Raw genomic sequence first — 18,359 nt, 5'->3', positions numbered from 1 at the left:
GGAGGAAAAAGAAGAGCTTTAGTCCTCTACACATGACATGAAAATGTGAACCACTATGGGGTACAAGTAGTGTGAGAAGCTAGGGAGTAATCAATGCAGAATGAGAACATCTTTTGAAAATCTGAACACTTGAGGAAATGGAAAATCCAAATCTATTTGGAAACACCATAGAGTCAAGTCATTCAATTTTAAATGTTGCTAGAATAGTTTCATTTTAATTTTATATACATATGTAGTTTCTTGTAAATTATTTTAATTAACTATAATGTAGATGTGACATGTTTCCTGTCCTCCTTTTAAAGCAATAGGCATAAGCTCTCCTATAATTGTTTAGGGATATCTGTTTACTACTGAAATGAGCAGGTTGGAAAAAAAAAAAAAAAAAGTTCACTCTTTTGGGACTTGATGGCCATATGTTTTCATTTTTTTTCCAGGAGATACCTTTCTTAACAATAACCAACAGCAGGAGGGTTTGAACTGAACCTGTTCTCGCAAGAAAACATATATCATTGACTGGAATATATCTCTGTTGTTAACTAGAATTTATTTTTATAACCCAAACCAATTTTCAAACCTGGGTGCCTAAAGTTAGGTTCTTTAATTGGTATGTAGGCACCTAACTAGAAATGACTGGTTTGGGGAGAGCAGGGGTGGACGAAGAGATTATGAAGAAAAGTATGATAAATTATTTGGAGATTACCCTGGAAAGACATGCAAGTTAAAAAAAAAATAGTATTCAACATGTTATTCTGTACTTATTATTATTACCAGCACTTTGCTTCATCTTCAAAAAAGAAGTAGGTCTTATTTAGAAGAGCTTCCTGTTTGCTGATGTTAGTCATTCTTGAGTCTGTCTTTGATCCATCTGTTAATCTGCTATAAAAATGGAATAAATTATGGTTGATCATATGTAGCAGCAGTGAGCATACTTTCTTTTAAGTCATGGCAGCTGATACCTCTTTGCAAATGCTTATGTGAAGCAGAATTGTTATTCTTTCCTTGTATTCCTGTAGATCTGAGGTAGGACCAGCTTTTAAAGCAACGTAGTCCTTTTGCTCCTCTTTGAAGCGTAGGACTTGAGTTCAGAACAACTGAGAGTGAGAGTTTCTAAAAGTGGTGTTCTCCTTGTGCTGGGCAAGTGCACAATGGATGCCACAGGGAATACTGCTGGGGCAGTACCTGATGCTGTAGTGCTGAGTGTATCTGTGCTATGAGTTTCTCAAACTGTCTACTGCCTGACACTGAAGGTTGCCGCTGTGGGAGTAAGACTCTGGTCATGCAATAATTCATTGTGCTATACACTTTTTGTGCACTTGGGAGAAGCAGATTCTGTTTTCTGCCTTTTCTTTTGGGGTTGGGTGAGGAGGACAGTTAGTGCTTTAGATCTGTAACTTTAATTGCAGTTGCTATGTGAAAAGGTGGATGTTGTCACTCAAGAGACTAAGTATAGGTACCATTTTAAATTGACAAGAATAGTAATCTATTAGCACATATAGGTTTACATTATGTCAGTTCCACATTGCAGGTATGATTGGAATTATTATTGTATTTCTTGTCAGCTCTCTTTTCTTTCATGCTCCACTTTACTTCCTTTTCATCATTTCCTGCTTAGATGCTGTTTCATAGTCTAGCATTGCTGCCGGACCACTGCCAGCTGAAGGAACTGTTGCCTTCAAATATCAATGAATTCCAGTGGCTGGAGGATATAATTCCTGTGACTGATGTTGTGTTCATGCTGTCAGTATTTTATAGAACTGAAATGGGGCTGTCACTTTATAAGTATTTTCCTGAATTACATTCCTGAAGTACTACCTACTAAAGTTAACTTCATCAAGTTCACTTTTTATAAGGTCACAGGTGGAGACAGAAGAGAATAAGTATCATATGCAGAACAAGAGGGGAAAAAAATAAAAACAAAAATATCTTGATTAAAGGAAACAATGTTATTTCTGTCTCAGACCAACAAACCAAAGATAGGTATGCCTTCTTTAGTTTTGCACAGGAAGAACTAATTTAAAAACAAACTCTGGAGTCTGGAATCTGCAGCAGCATCCTAGAACATTTTAAGCAAAGAGAAGATACAGTCATTAACTTCAAAGTTCTGGCTTTTTATTTGCTAAATTTATTTCTGCTTTTGAATTTTTCAACCTAACTATATGCCATTCCTTCTGGAAGATGGTAATAAAGCAAAATCATGTTACCTCACACAGACTTTGATTAAAGAATAGAGTTGGTGGCTCATTTGGTAGACAAATGTAGGCTGAGGAGTGGATTGAGTCTTTATGGGAGATAGCTGGATAACAGTAAGCTGAATTCCTGTTGTGTCTACAAGTGAAAGCATGATTCCATTATTTATATAGAGGGGAAAAAATTATACCTCCTTTTATTTTTTTTTCCTTTGTTCCAGTTCAGAACCCATCAGCTATAAATTCAAACTGCTCCTTCCAAATACTCCCATATGTGGTTCTTAGTACCCGACTTGTTTCTCTAAGAGCTGTGAAATTTTTGGTGGCTATGAACACCACACTTGTTAAGTTTGGATTTTGCAAATACTTATTTTTGTGAACTAATATTAAGAGAGGTAACAAATAGTTCAAGTCTTGTTCATTTTAAATATGCATATCAAATCCGCTTGTACTCAGTGTGTTAATCCAAGGTTTCACTGTGGCAGGTGCACAGTTAGGGCTAGTACAAGTAGTAGGCTCATACTAGTAGGTTGGGTAGTATAGCAGTAGGCTGTAATCTTGCCTTGTGACAAATTCTGAACCTTTGCCTCAGCATCACAGTTTCAGGCTGTTCAGCCCATTGGATTTCACTTTCACCCCAGCTCTTTCTACTCTAGGACTTCATATACACAACTTGAGATAAGAAGGCGGTGCATTCATCCTTACATTCTTGAACAAGTGCCAAGATAACACTGTGATAAATGGGGTGCGAGAATATGCTGGGTAATATACATACTATTTATCTGGGAACATTAATTTAAGGTAGAGTTGAAAGTAAAGATGGTATAGCAGTAATTTAGAAGAAAATACTTTACAGAAATAGTTTATCCATAAAGCCTATTCCTATATGTCACAGAGTAATGCAGCTAAAGTATTGACAAATCCAGGAAATGAAACACATTTAATCATTTGATTAAATGGTTAAGGTGTGCTGATGTTCACGGTCCTAAATTAACCAATTAAAAAAAAATTTATGTTTGAATCTGCCATCCACGATGCCTTTTTTTTTCCCAGTATTCAGTCATCTGGAACCAGTGCTAAAATGGAGGACCTAGCCCATTTGTCCTCATTCTGTGACCTTCTGCAACATCAGAAGGAAGGGAGGAGGCTGAGTTGAAAGGAGGTTGTTATGATTTAGATTTGGGGCCAGGCAGAAGATTATGGATTGTCTTCCCTTGACCATGGATCATCAAGTGAAGAGAGATCTTGATAAATAAACTTTCCCTATACTATTTCTGCAGAATGTATTTGAATTTCAGTCTTAACTCTCAACATTAAAATTAACTGATTAATGTTCATTGACTATAATGACACAGAAAATATGAGCATTGTGACGATGAGTAAATTATTTAGCAATTATTCATTTATATTTAATAAGCATCTTGTTTTGCAAAACATAGTTTTTATTTATTGATATCAATCAGTTTATCATTTCTCTTGCCTTGTCTTTCCAGTGCAGTAATATGAATGCAGTTTGCTTGAAGCATAATTGCTTGTCTATCCAAGTCCAGGACAGGTACATGAAAGAGATGCACTCTTTCTCATGAGGCGGTAATGCTGGCTGTATTACTCTTCAGCACTCTTCAGCCACTCAGTTCATTAAGGAATATTGTTGGCTCTCACCAGTTTCCTACCTTGGGGCATGGTGCCTTGATACCAGCTAACAGAAGATATAGGTTTCCTTGCCACAAAAATAAGTTGAGTGGGGAAGGGCTGGAACACCCATTCAGAGTAGTATTGCTACTCTGAGCTGAGTGAAATGTTGATAGCTGATACGAGCAGTCTGATTGGTGAGCATGTTTGCTTTCTAGACGTACTTCTTGGGAAAACACAAACCCCAGAGCCATTATAAGAAACAGGTGTCCACGACTGAGATTAACATGCTGCCTTAAGAAAATCTTAGCTAGAAAAGCCAGAGGTGCCTTATGTCTTTCAGAGTGGGATTTAACTACTTGGCAAATCCATAAATTCAAAATCTGAATCATAGAAATTGTTAGAAGTAATTAATAAAATGACTTAGAAGATGTCAAAATGTAATCAAACTGTATCATGAATCTAGTAATAAAATATTCAACAGATGCTTCCTTTTAATGTAACAGCTCCTCATTTTTTTCAAGTTTTATATAATTTGAGTAAATAATTATCAACATTTTCTGTTGCATTTGCAGACTGAGAAAAGGTGAAAGTATGAAAAATAACATATTTCAGACTGAGTATTATTAATTATTTGAGGGTAGAAGGAATAAAACAAAGGGTCAAACCAAAATTAAACATGTAAATGTGTTGTTCTTGCCACTTTTGACAGCTTTAATATATCTCCCCGCAATCCAGCCAAATTCTGGTAGGGAAAAGCATCCTTTTCTCATTGAAACAGGTTCCATTTTTCTGTGTTTCTTAGCTTGTCAGCTTTCGCTAACATTCGTTCACTAGTCCATGGCTGCTTGTTCAACACCTTTCTCTCCAGTACTATTGAGTTTTAGAATAGTCTGTGAGTATAAAGAATAAAACATTCAATTTCAGATTGAGATGGACAATGGGTATTTTTCTACCCTTTGCTGCATCCTCAGGAAAGGTATTTTCATCTGCATCTCAGTAGGCAATATAATTACTGAGTCAATATCAATTTCTGCTTTTAACTATTAATTTAGCAATTAATTTGCTATAGAGAGGGGAGCAGGTTCAGCGGGAGAAGAGATAGAGACCAGTTCCTTAACAGTTGATGATGGATTAGGAAACTCACCTGGAGTACAGGAGACCAGTGTTCAAATCCCTGCATGGCCCAGTTCTACCAGAGACTTGAAACTAAATTTTCAGTATATAAGCTGAGTGCCCTAACCTCATACCCTCTTCAGCCTATGTCTCTTTCTGATTTTAAATACAAATTCCATTCTGATGCCCTCAAACCTTCTCTAATCAAAGTTTTAAATATGATCCTTTGGATGAGTCTAATAAATCTATGTTCTCTAACTTAAAATGTCATTAGCAAATTCCCCAAACTCATCTAAACTACTTTCCTTGTAATGGCAAAAAGGCTGTCTTTTGCATCAAAGGAAGGTCTGTCTGGAAAAAAGATGTCGGTTGATGGATATCTGTCATTCTGCAGTTGTTTAAGGACCACCTTGCCATTGATGCTGAAAATACAAGTCTGAGAAGTGAGACTTTTGCCATGGGAATTTCATGGTTTAGTGGTTGATAGCAGCTTCCAAGTGACTCTGCTGTACAAATGCTTCACTCATACTTGAGACTCTCCAAAGCGTCAATGAATTGTGGAATTAAGCATGAACTTACTGCTGTGGTGGTATCAGTTACTTTTTGAGCTTCATTGCTTCAGAACACACCAGCATGAATGCTTCGAGGGTGCCAGGATCTTCCTTGATATGAGGAATTTAATGCCCCAGAGTAAGATATCTGTAAATTCTCTTCAGTATTGACCCTTCAGTCTCAAGCAGAATTTTTTGTTTAAGGTTGTTCTGGATGTTATTCAGAAAGGCTAGTTTTAATATTAGGGAGGCTAATTTCCCTAATTCTCCACTCTAGGTAATGCAAAAAAGGGTGTTTTTATAGGGAATTGTTTCAGTAGTCTCTCTGTGAACAAGTTTGTCCCTATTCCTAGAGAGAGGAGTCTTCTCAGGCTCCCTCTGTTGACAGTAAAGCAAATTTGCCTTTGTGAATGCTTTCTGCACTCCTAAAGCCATTTAAGAGCAAAAAGAGAAGCCTTAAGGTTTCATGGGTGCCAGGAGTTTGGGTACAATGCTGTAGAAAGAAGAAACAGCATTGAATTGGGAGACTTGTTGCAGAGTTGCTTTGCACTTCATCTGTATCAGTGTATATAAGGTTGTATAGCTGGTTATAATTTTCTGTGTTGTGCTGCAACAAAATTGATCCTGTGCTTTTTTCCAAAAATTGTACATAAATTTCACTGAATTAAACCATTATTTTCTTGTTCATTTTTGCCAAGATCACTGTTTGATTCAGTGGAAAACTTTCAGGCTAATAGCTGTTTTTTTTTTTTTTTTTTTTTTTTTTTTTTTTTTTTAACTCAGATAAACGTAAAGGAAAGGCAAGGACAAAAAAGGAATTCTTGCTCAGGATTTGGGACCCTGGTATTTTATGCTTTAAAAATTATACACTAATATAAGAAGTGTATCAATATTCTGGGATCTTTATTCCTTTTACCTTGTATGAGATTGTATTGATGACATGCTTTCGTACTGTTACTCTCTTATAACTTTGAAGGATGTCTACCTCTCATTCTGAACATTATTTAGCATTTTTCTTGTTGTATAACTTGTAAATCTCGTGCTTGCTGACATAGGGCAGTTTTGTAATCCTTATTAACTTACTACTTAAATCCCTCCTCTTGGAGAGGCATGACTTTTTTTTAACTTCTACAAATTGAAACATAGAGTGGTCATCTCAGAGAAGGAAAAGTAGTTTCCCTTTTGATAGGTTAGAATATAGCATAAGAACATGATTTTTGTTCACAGGGCTTTCCTGGGGTCTATTCTTCTTAGGAGTTCTGTTCTCAGGGGATTTGGGTGCAACAGAATAAAATGAGAAGAGAAGGGAGTAGAGAGCCTCTCTATATTATCAATTCTTAATGTTGGTTTCACAAAGGAAGCACTTGCATGTCTTGACAGAAGCTGGTTTTCTGAAAGTAACAATTTTCATCTTTTCATTCTATGGAGGCAACCTTCTTTAGAGATCTTTTTGTTGTAAATATTGCCTTCCCTCCTTATTCCTCATTAGATTCTGACTATTAATACAGCTACAGTTAGATGCTTGCCTCTAAGATAACAAAAAATTAGGGGAAGTGGAAAGGATGCAACAAATGAGTTCCAGGATAAAAAGAAAGATTGTTAGGTCTCTGATGAAAATCTGCAGACAGACATGGCCAGAGAACGTACTTGTAAATTGATGGTTGAAATGTACTTCTCAAAAAATGCCATTGTGAAATTTTGCATCACCTACTGCAGTGGGATAAGAGAAAAGACTGACAACATTGCTTTCTGTTGACTGGTACTTGACATGCGAGGTATTTATTAGTGCTATCCTTCCTCCTTCATCACTCCTTAATAATTACTCTCTGGTTCTGTTTCCCTGTCCTCTCTTAACTTTTCCTAAACGTTTTGTGACTAAGAATATGTGTTGTTGTTGTTTTTTTAATATTCTAACAGGAGATTTTTGCGAAACTTGCAAGGCTTCTGATATTATTGTGTGGACTGAATATATCACTGTTGTGATGCATCCAAGAAGAATCACGACCGTTTTGGAAATCAGTTGCCAGATTAATAGCTGCTCCTTATTATACAACCATACACAGAGGAAAATATTGTGAAATATATTGTGAAATATTAGTTCTGTTAGAACTCAGCTGTTGAAAAAGGCTCTTTTTTTGACAAGTGGAGTAACAAGAGAGATGTCTTTTGCAGAATGATCTTACTTCTAATTTAGATTATCCATAAGCAAAATAGTATTACGTTAATGTTAGAGATCATATTTACACACTTTCAGTTTATGCCTAACTGGTCTTATGCATCAGAAGCAACAAAATGTCGAAGGCCTGATTAACCAGCTATGTACACATAGGTGGATTAACTGCTTCTCAGTTGACTTTCTCTTGTGATTGAAGAACAGTATATATACTGTTGTGAATGTCTCCTACAGGCTATATGCTAATGATATCAGTTTTGTATGAAAGGGTTCTACTGTTACATCTAGAAAGGTTTCTGGTCTTCTACTTCATGTATACAAAGTAATAAAATATGTAAAAATAAGCTAGGTTGAATGCAATACTAAACTGTGCTCTTGTTAAAGCTTCTTGCTAATATCAGTGCTTTGGGTTATTTCGTATTGGCTGTACCATGCCACAGAACCTCAGATAAATAATAGAATCTTTTAGCAAATATGGTTCACTTTTATAACTTTCTTCTTTCAATGAATTTAGTATGAAAAATCAAGACTTCTTGTTCTGTCTCCTTAATTATCTAACTTGCATTCATAGGTCATATATAGGCTTGAGAAGGAGAGTCTCTAGTACAACTAAAGTTTTAAACACTCTGATTCCACTGAATGAATAGTATTAGCACACTGTGTAGTAGTCCTTAGACTTAATTATGGCATATCTCCAAAGTTAGCATTTACTGCATTTTTATTTTCTGAAATCTTGGATAAATGACTAGGAGGCATGTATATGAAATTTCCCAAGTCAGTAGCTTCTTATCATAATTGCTATCTGTTTTTGTTATCTAAAATGTAATTAAAATACTGTAGTCTGCCTGTGCTGTTTTAAGTTCTGATACACTAAAAGGAAGAGAAATGGTGACTTTAGACCACAGTATCGTGCCAAGGTTCACACACCCACCTTGTTAATTCACACTCTCCTACCTAACTGACTTTAAAAAATAATTTGACTGATTTTTTTGTAGTAACATACAACCCTTCAAAATTAGAATGAAAAGTTTAATGGCTTAAATGCAGTGCAGTCCTATTTGAAAAGCCTGATTTATCTTCTGTGCTGCTGCTGCTTTTTTTTTTTTTTTTTTTAATACTAGTATTTCCTTGTTATGCCCTTGGTATTTCATAGCTCTCCTTTTTAAGCACTGAAGCAATTAGTTTTGAGAAGGCTGATTCTTCAGGGTCCACTGCTTTCCTGCCTTTCATACGCTAAAGCTGTACATTTTAATGAAGTTGTTTCATCTGTGTTGCCAAACACTAGAATTTTGCTGCTTCAATTCTAATTATCTCTGCTGGCAAATGCTATGTTTTATTAAAGCTGTCAAGTGCACTGTTCATTAAATGCCCACAGTCTGTGGTGCTGTGCACACAAATTAGATCAGCTTTGCTCCTTGATAGATTATGAAGAAGTTAAATATTTTTATATAAACCTTTAAAATCTAGTCCAACAGCAATTAATGATGACTTAGGTAAGCAAAGTGTGCCTGTGGCTTCTTGAAATCTAGTATCTCGTCACAAACCATTTTTGATACATATGTTAAAATTACAGTAATCCAGCTGAGTACACTGTTTGTCTGTAAGATTACTTTATTCATTAAGGGACCATTTCCATTCCTAAAGATTCCTACAGTTGCATCCTGAATGCTAGTTTGTATACTACAGTAAGATAAATTTTGTTAAATATGCATTAATATATGCAAAATACATTAGTGTTAGCCTTTCATTGAAGGTTGTATAATGTAATTGATCTCCACTAAAAGCAAAGATGGCTTCATTTTAATGTTACTAACCTGACGAATGCAAAAGATTGCTATGGTAAACAATTACCAGCTTCTCTTTTATAATTGCTTATTTTGAAAGGGAATTTTACTGCAAGATATTTATGTGAAATATATGGGGCACTAACCTCAAGATGACAAAAAATATACTTTCAAAGAAAATAATTTGAGTCCTCTGTCATTTTGGCACAGGTGGATTTTTTTGTTATTTTTATATTTTCCTCTAGATATCTCATTATCTTGAATAACACGAACAGTCATTCTTACTGTTTAATTTGTTGTGTTCTAAATGCTCTTTAAGAGAATTAATCAGACATTGTGATGATAGCTAATCAGATGAACATGTTATCGTTTGAAAAAAAGTTTTTCTTACCTTTCAGCTATCTGCAGGAAGTAAATTCAGATTTATTTTTAGTAACACGGCTTTATGGCATCACTTCGCTGCATTAAAACATGTAGTGTTTATACTTTCCAATATAGCATTTAAATTTATTAGGCTGTATTTTAGACCTTCACAGAAACAGATATTTATTGTACTCTATTGAAATCATAAATGATATGTCAAAGTGCTAGGTAAAGTAAAAAGAACTTTGGGATTCTTGGATATATTTTTTTTGAGTTTGGTAGGAAACCACAGTCCTTCAAATAACTATGAACTATTCTTCCTCATCTCTTCTTCTTATGTTCCAGTTTGGAACCTCAAGGTTCAAAGGAACTATATTTGTTTATATTTCTTTATCTGTTAGCGTATTATGCCTTATCAAGTATGTTTCATGGTATTTATAGGAAGTAATAGCATTTAATTTGAATTTTTGAGTGCAGAAACAGAAATCAATACTCTCAAAGCAAACATCTGAGCCTCTGCTGGCCAAAACTTTTTATTCCGCAGTTAAACGTTTAAAGAAAAAGGTTTATTTTTCACATAGCATGACTCTTTACACCACTGTAACAGAGCACCTTCAAAAATGGAATTGAAGGTGCACTTCACAGAATTCTGAATTTCATCAGACTAGTCAAGAAATAAAAATTAGGAGTCTCTCACTTGAGAATTTCCTGCAACAAATTATGAGATATTCTCAGGTAGGGGCTCAAAAAGTGTGGCATAAATGCAATGCTGATGATTTAGTCTTTGCCCAACCCAGAAAACCATTTATAAACTAGAGATACTACTCTGAATTTCATTCATAGATTGAGGAATGGATTCTTGGAAGAACAGTAATATGTTCTTTGTGATTGCTGCTGGTTCACAGTCAAGCAGCCTCATTCTGCACCAGCTGTGGTATCTAGATGATCAGTAAGATTATTCCAAAGAAGGGCAGATTGCTATGGTTGTTTTCAAGTGCATATCTGAGGAGATTGTAGGTACATGAGCAGATACATAGAAAATAAATTGTTCTGGGCCACCAGCATTAGCTGGTCTCCTTTTTTTTAAAAAAAAAAAAAAAAAAAAAAAAAAAAAAAAAAAAAAGAGTATGAACTTTCAGGGAGAGTGTGTCTTTGTCTCTATTCAAAAGCTGAAGTTATTTTTGTCTTTTAAAATAGTTATCCAACTTCAAACCCCTGGTCTTTTAGTTTTTTTGTCTTGTAGAACTTCAAGTTTAACTTGTTTTAAAGGCCTGCTGTCAGGCAGGAGATAGGTCAAAAGAGAGAGAGCATGTTCTCTAACCCTGAAGTAACCGAGTGATGTCTCTATATACAAACTAAATTTCAAAAATAATAGCCCCTTGAATTTCTGTGCACTATCACAGAGCATGAAGCTACATTAAACAAGTGGAAGATCAGGACAGTATGAGGACATTGGTGATACAGAATATTCGATGGGAAAGGGAAGCATGGAAGTGACCCAGATATATGTGAAATATGACTGTTTTTTATTGATGTTGTCAGTTTCACTTTTGATGTATGTTTTTATTTGCATTTGAGTCTGAACAAATAGGAAAAAATAATTCCTGAACCTCATAGGGACATTTGAAAAGTTTTCAGGTTTATGTTTATATTTGGGTTGAGATTTGGAAGAGCTGGTCACAAGCTTATCACTTTCCTATTTTGGCTTCTTGGGAATTATGTCAGTTGCTATTGTGACTAGTGTGACTCTATGTATGTCTTGGTCACCCTGCCTTATCCAGCCCTTTCAGGCTGATTGTGCAAAGTGTTTTAACTACAACAGTGGCAAAAGAAATTTCTTTGTAAACCAGAGCAACTTGCCCTTATCAGTATGGCCTCAGAAAATTGTGAAACACCACTGAAACAATCCAACAAGCATGAGAAAGACATTGTTTGAATGATGTAATTAGATACAGAAATAGGTATCTGATGTGTATAAAAAAAATTAATGTTATGCTTGAGGGAAAATCCAGCCTTGGGTGCAAAACGGAAAATAGTTTTCTATGATTCACTGTGGGTTATCAGGCTGAAATGGAAAAGAATAAAATTGTTAGTGAAATACCATACAAAGAGAAAATGTTCTTGGTTTTGAATGTGTAGAAATTAGAGGTTGATAATGCTCTGTACATGAAATTTTAGGACTGACTAGGATTTTTTTTTCCTCAGTTCAAAAGTAGTATGTGAGAAGTTTTGGTCCAAGATTTAGATTTGGCTGCCTGAAATTGATATTCTCTTTAAAATTGCTAAGAGAAGATATTTAATTGATTGTCCTGTATTTTAAATGTTGAATTTTAAGGGATTGAGAGAATATTGCTTTTGTATTATTACCTTTTGGAAAGGAATAGTCTACTACTAATCTTGCAAAAGGAAAACTAGATTATTTTAACTTTGTATTATTTTTTTATTGCAGGAACACCAAGACAGTATACTAGGTAACACAATGCAAAGTGTAATCGCCTTACTGAATAATTTGGTTGCTAACAAAAGCACAAACATGATGCTACTCTATGAAGAAGGTATGTCTTGTTTTCACTTAATTATTCTCCTTGCTACAGATATTTCCTAGTCCCTTGTAATATGTGGCACTGTGTGAAATGTTGGGCTTATGATACATATTTTTATTTTGTAGTGAATTGTTAGATAATCACAGTGTAACTGACTAGAATTCCTCATCTCTGCATCTACGTCTCTTACTGTTCTTGGTTAGAATTATAACTTTTAGAATGTTGTTTCCACAAGAAAACGTGATTATAAAATAATAACTGACTGAAAGTTTAATTATGCTGATGAAGAATGGCTTTGGAAGAGAGTGGGCTAGAACTCTGACTATAACACTGCAGAATGCAGGACAAGAGAGCCTCTGCAAGTTCTTCCTTTCTCACTACTCAAACCTGTTAAAGGATGAGTTACAGAGTAATGCTGTATTAAAAAAAAAGAGAACAAAAAACAAACAAAAAACAAAACAAAAAACCTGACTGCTGTCCCAGTCAAGCAATGTAGACTGATGGGGTGGAGTGCAAACTGACTATATAGCCATAGTGTGAAAAACATTCCACATCTTTATTTCACTGTATTTTATTATTGAAGCTGCCTTTCATTTAGAAATTGGTTCTGGTTTACAAAATGAAGAGAATGTTTCTGCTGTTGATATCTATACAAATTTGTTTGAAAATTTATTAGGATTATACACTTTGATAAATACTAACAAGACAAATAATACAAATTGTTTAGGCTAATGAATAACTGACATCCAGCAGTATAGATCTACAGTACTATTTGGGTAGAATAAATCAAAGACCTAGACTACTGGCATAAGAGTATATAGTATACTCCAGAAAGAAAGGGAAGAAATTTGCATTTTAAGTCTAGACAGAGAAGTCTTTTCTTAAGCTAAGAATTGAGAGGAAAACTTTCTGAATTCTCTAGGCAGAGAGAGAAAGGAAATGAAAATGAGGCTTCATCAGTGTGTTGCTCTTCTGTAGATCATCACACTGGAAAAGGAGCTAGATGAGACATAATATAATTAATAGTATAAGCACTGATGACAATGATGAAATTTGAAGAATTTTATCTTAAGTATTTAAAAAAAACCCATAAAAATCACAACACAAACCAGCCTGGAACTCTGTAAAGATTTGTAGTAGTGCTCATGCCCTTGTTTTCATAATTACCTTAGTTGTTAAAGCACTGATTCAGAAAGTAGGGGACCTGAATTCTTGGCCCTTTGTACTCTGAAGGGATTGAATGGGCAATTCCATCATTTAGGAGACCATTAGGAATTTGACATCATAGGTAATGGCATTCTCCTCTCCTCCAATTGAAACAGATCCACTCTGAAACTAGCAATATGAGAATCGCAGGGCTGGAAGAAAAGAAAGTAGAAGAAAATATGATTGAGTTTGAGAGGTTTGTAGGGTTCTGATTCTTTGGCTAATTCTCAGGAAAGTGCCTATTGCACTCAGAGCTACTTAAGGGTTTTTGGGCTTATACGTACATGCTACTTTGCTTTCTTTGGGCATATTTGCTTTGTGCATTGGAACATGATGCAAAAATCCTAAGCACTGACCTGATCTGCAACTGGATAACTTGTTAAAACTGCACAATGGCATGCAAAGAAGTTAGCGCAAATCCCACAAGCACTATAGACACATACTTGGGATGCTTTGCGCTAAGTACTATACTATACCTTTCTGCATGGCTAATTAGGTTCAAAACTGTTTAACAAGATGATAAAACTGCATCTGTTCCCTAAACGTCTCTGTACTGTCTCACAGGGCAAAGCATTTCATGTTTTTAATGCTGCTGGATGTATGCCAGTGTTCTTTTACTTCTCATTTGCTCTAAAAAGAAAAAAAAATGCATCTCTTCCATCGTGATAGTTCCCAAATTAAGGAAGTGGGATAGAAACATTATTAAAGTCTTTTATCTTTTCCTTGTTTTATGTCATGAATGATTCCAGTAATGTTTTCAGATCTTTAGGGATCAGATAACACTAACTTGGGCCCACTGAACTTCATCATCCTGAGTAGGAAGAACTGCACAGCAGGCAGAAATAACTTATCTTAAGTAATGTTCCTATCTTCTCCCATCCCGGCTAATCTTCAGAGTACTGAAAACCTGGTGTTTGGCCAGTGCCGTATTGATAAAGGGCCTAATTGTCAATTAAAGAACATCTGAAACTTGGTTTCTAAGAATATTATGGAAGTATTGATTTAATAGTTGCAGACTGTAAGATTTTTTTTGAATGAAAGCAGGAGAAAAGTTATTCTGTACAAGATGGAGGGCTTCCTCCCCCCTTCATTGTGCGTTGTAGATATATGGTATTCAGTACAAGAAAATATCTTAAGGTACCTCTGCTACTTTCTCTAATGTTTGACTTTGTCATTTTTGAATGATCTTTGTGTTACAAAAAGAGACATGATCTGGTAAAATGAGCACTAAACTTCTGCCAATTGCAGTAAAAGATCTGGGAGTCCAAATGGACAAGCTGAACATGAATCAGCAGTGTGCCTTTGCAAACTGCATACTGGTCTGCGTAAGAAAGAATAACCAGAATGTTGAGGGAACTGATTATTTTCTTCTATTTGGCACTTGTGAGATTGCATCTGGAATGTGGTGTCCAGTTTTGGGCTCCAAACTGCAAGAAAGGCATTGGCAAGGAGAAGCAAGCCCAGAGGAGGGCAACCAGGATGATTAGGGGGCTGTACAACACAATGTATTTACTTGCAGTCGGTCAGTCCCCTGCACTGCTACACATGTTATTCCATCCCAAGGGCAGAACTTTGTATTTACCTTTCTTAAACTTTAAGATGTTTATGGCAGCCTGTTTCTCCAGCTTCTCAAGCTCTTTCTGAATGGTGGCCTAAAGCTTTAATTGCACCAACCGCTCGCCCCGTTTTGATGTGGTTTGCAAGCCTACTGAAGGTGCATGCTGTTCCATCCTATTAACAGTCTACATCCAGGCTCTTAACGAAGACATTCAACGTTTATGAGCTGAAATGCTGTCTAAGAACACTGAAGACAGAGTATTATGGTTGATTAATTTCTTTTATTTCCCCATGACAGTGTGATAATTAATTCATGTATATATGTTTCTTTAGTAGTTAAAAACCCTAAATGCATGCTAAACATTATAAGGGACTCAGATTATGAGGGCAGATCTCCTGTTGAGTTTTTTTGTTTTAAGAGACTTTTTTTTTTTTTTAAGACCGTAGCAGTGAGGATTGCTTTGCAATTCTTTGTATGTCTTTCTTCAGCTGCCAAGAAACAATATTTCTGCAGATGGATCGTTCAGAGACCCTAGTCACTCTTTCCTTTTGTGCTTCTTAGGCTCTAGAACTGTCTTTTTCCTTCTCATAGGAGTTGTATTAAGTGATAGAGGTTTTTAAATGGTTGCAGCCCACGTGTGGCACTTTCCCCTTTCTTGAGAAATCTTTCATGATGGCACTTGCTTCATTACCACTGCTGTAGTTTCAAATTAATAAAAATGATATGGTCATACATTTTACAACTTCCATACAAGGTAGACTGTCTAGGATTAATTTCTCTCTCCCCTGAACTGTGTCATTTTGTGTGACAGTACATCAGGCATGTAATGATAACCACCTGTAATGTTTAACGGTGAAACAGAGAATAGCATACCACAGCTAAAGTCACAGAGGGAATTTAAAATTGCCTATGCTACATTATCAACTTCTAAGCAGTTTTAATGTTAAAATTAATGACAATTTCTGCTTAATAATCAGAAGGGAATAATATGATTCAGTTTAATTACTGAGACTGGAAGTCAGTAAGGAGACTGGGTCTCTTGTGAAAAGTTAAAGATGAGATGCTAAAAAGCCAAGACAGCATCAGTCATTTTTAGCATGGTCTTCTAAGGAAGTGAGCCTTGTCCTGTCTCCCTCTGTCTTGGCTTCTGTCTGCCAGTCTTTCCTTCCTCTCTCTCCCAATCTTTTGAAATCATTAGAAAACTTTAATTTCATTTGACAGAGCATAGAGGTCCAAAAAACAAAGTACTTATTGGTTCTATAATAATCAATAGCTGAGGAAAGGAGAGAGATCCAAGTTATGGCCGTAGCTGAGGAAAATTATAGCATGGGCTCATCAGTCATCTGTTATATTTGGATTCATGGCTAATCAGTCACAGTATACCAACTCCAAAGTAACCAACTACTTTGAAAGAATGGATTTAAAAGAACTTTTCCTGAGAACCTTGAACGTGAGTACGGCAAATAGAGAAGTGCAATAAGAGACATGTAAAACATATATATGTGTACTTATTAAGATTCTTTTCTTTCTGTAAATATATATGGAAAATTCCCAAGTTATAAAATTTAAAAAATCATGAAGTTGGCGACCTATTACCTTGGACTAAGCTTATCCCTATAGAGATTAGGTTGTTAAAAACAAAGGTCTCATTGCAACCTCAGGTAGAAACTAAGATGTTGAATGTGAGAGGAGCATCATCTTAGAACTTTTTTTCTTCTTTTGTCATTAAGTTATGATGTGATCAAAGCAGAGCTAACTGGTCTGAGTTTATATCCTGGATTAGAGGTGAAACCTTCTCATCTGTGATTCTGTTTCCCTTAGTGTTCATTACATTAATTTATAAAGCATAAAACTAATTTTCTTATACAGTATGCTGAGGTCTACTAGTAGGCCTATAAAGATGTATTAATATCACTATATTCCTTCTGGCCTTTTTTGTATGCACTTCCCATTTGCTCTTTAAGGTATCTGCAGTCTTTTATTTTAAATTTGTAACTGTTGAGTTCAGCAGCATGCTGGCCCGTGGCTGGGGAGGCTTCCTGTGTAATACGAAGGGGCCCACAGGATCAGTTAGTGCTGGGAACTCACTCTCACTATAGCACATGCTTATAGCTGGATGACATACGAGGGAGCAGTGCCAGCATTTCTGGAGCAGAGAAGGGGAGTCATTAGTGAAAAGGATGGCAAGTTATTGCTGTGGAGATATGCAAGGATATAAGATGCAAATCTGTAGGAAACCAGGCCTCGTTAGTTCCACTGGTTGTGAATAACCCACTATGTATTACTTTGCACTTCTCATGTTAAAAGGATTAACATTTGTCAACAAGTACTGTGAAATGAATGCCCACTTCTAGGTTTTGGAATCATCAGAGCTTGTTAAAAAGTTACTGCCTAATTAGTGTTTGCAAATGCTGATTTAAAAGGAAAAAAAACTCCCAAAACATCAAGTTTTGTGATAAGATGCTCATATACTGTGTTCCTGTACTTCTCAGGTTTGTCTGTTGACTAGACACATTGTCTATACTCAACATGTTGTGTCTATTGACATACATTGAGATACTGAAAATTTAGACATATGACATATCATGTCAGCTGACCAAAATTTTAAGTAAGATGTACCACAAAGTGAGGTTTGGCTGTTTAATAAGTGAATGGTATTAGTATGCCAGATGGCTATTTATTAGTCATAATTTCACATAATTAAGCCAAGTTAATCACAGTACTTTATGTAGTAAAGCAGTCTTGTTCACTAATACTACTCGAACATACAAGATCTTTATTTTACCTTCAGTTTACTCTTTTTGCTATCTTTGTTTTCTTGGGTTTTTTCCCCTTTTTATGGATAGTTTGCATGAATTAAAAATAGAAAATATTTAATTGTCTTAATTGTCTGTAGCTAGCAGTACTTTCAACCTTTTAGGGTCTTGTTCGTCTCCTGGGACATATTCAAAGGCAAGGCAATTCTTCATTTGAACTGTTACATCATTTGCATTTTGCTCATAGAAAGAGTTTGGACATATTATATTGGAGTGAGAAATGTGTTTCAAAGGCTTCACCTTCTTCATCATGATCCTCATTTTTAGGAAGTGAACAAAACAGGTTGTTGCAGAATTAATTTTATAGGCTGCAATGGACAACTTCTGATTGTCTATAGCTATTTATCTACTCCTGACAACCCTTGAGTTTATTACATTTGTATGAACAGCTATTTCAGGATAGAGAAAAGTAATTCCTTAGTCTTTATTAA

The 18,359-nt window shown here is 35.5% G+C and overlaps 1 protein-coding gene across 6 annotated transcripts in view; it reads left to right on the top strand.

The window, feature by feature from the left end:
* The window catches only part of ULK4 (unc-51 like kinase 4), a 237,515-nt gene that overhangs the window by 125,199 nt on the left and 93,957 nt on the right, over nt 1-18,359 (top strand). For all 6 annotated transcript variants that reach the window (XM_064506435.1, XM_064506438.1, XM_064506437.1 and 3 more), the window contains one exon: nt 12,255-12,360. In XM_064506435.1, coding sequence (XP_064362505.1) covers nt 12,255-12,360 — 106 coding nt within the window. The remainder of the gene's footprint in view (nt 1-12,254; nt 12,361-18,359) is intronic.

Source organism: Dromaius novaehollandiae, chromosome 2 (assembly GCF_036370855.1).
Source record: "Dromaius novaehollandiae isolate bDroNov1 chromosome 2, bDroNov1.hap1, whole genome shotgun sequence".
NCBI lineage: Eukaryota > Metazoa > Chordata > Aves > Casuariiformes > Dromaiidae > Dromaius > Dromaius novaehollandiae.
Note: the sequence above shows the minus strand (reverse complement) of the source record. Positions and strands in the feature narration are given on the sequence as shown.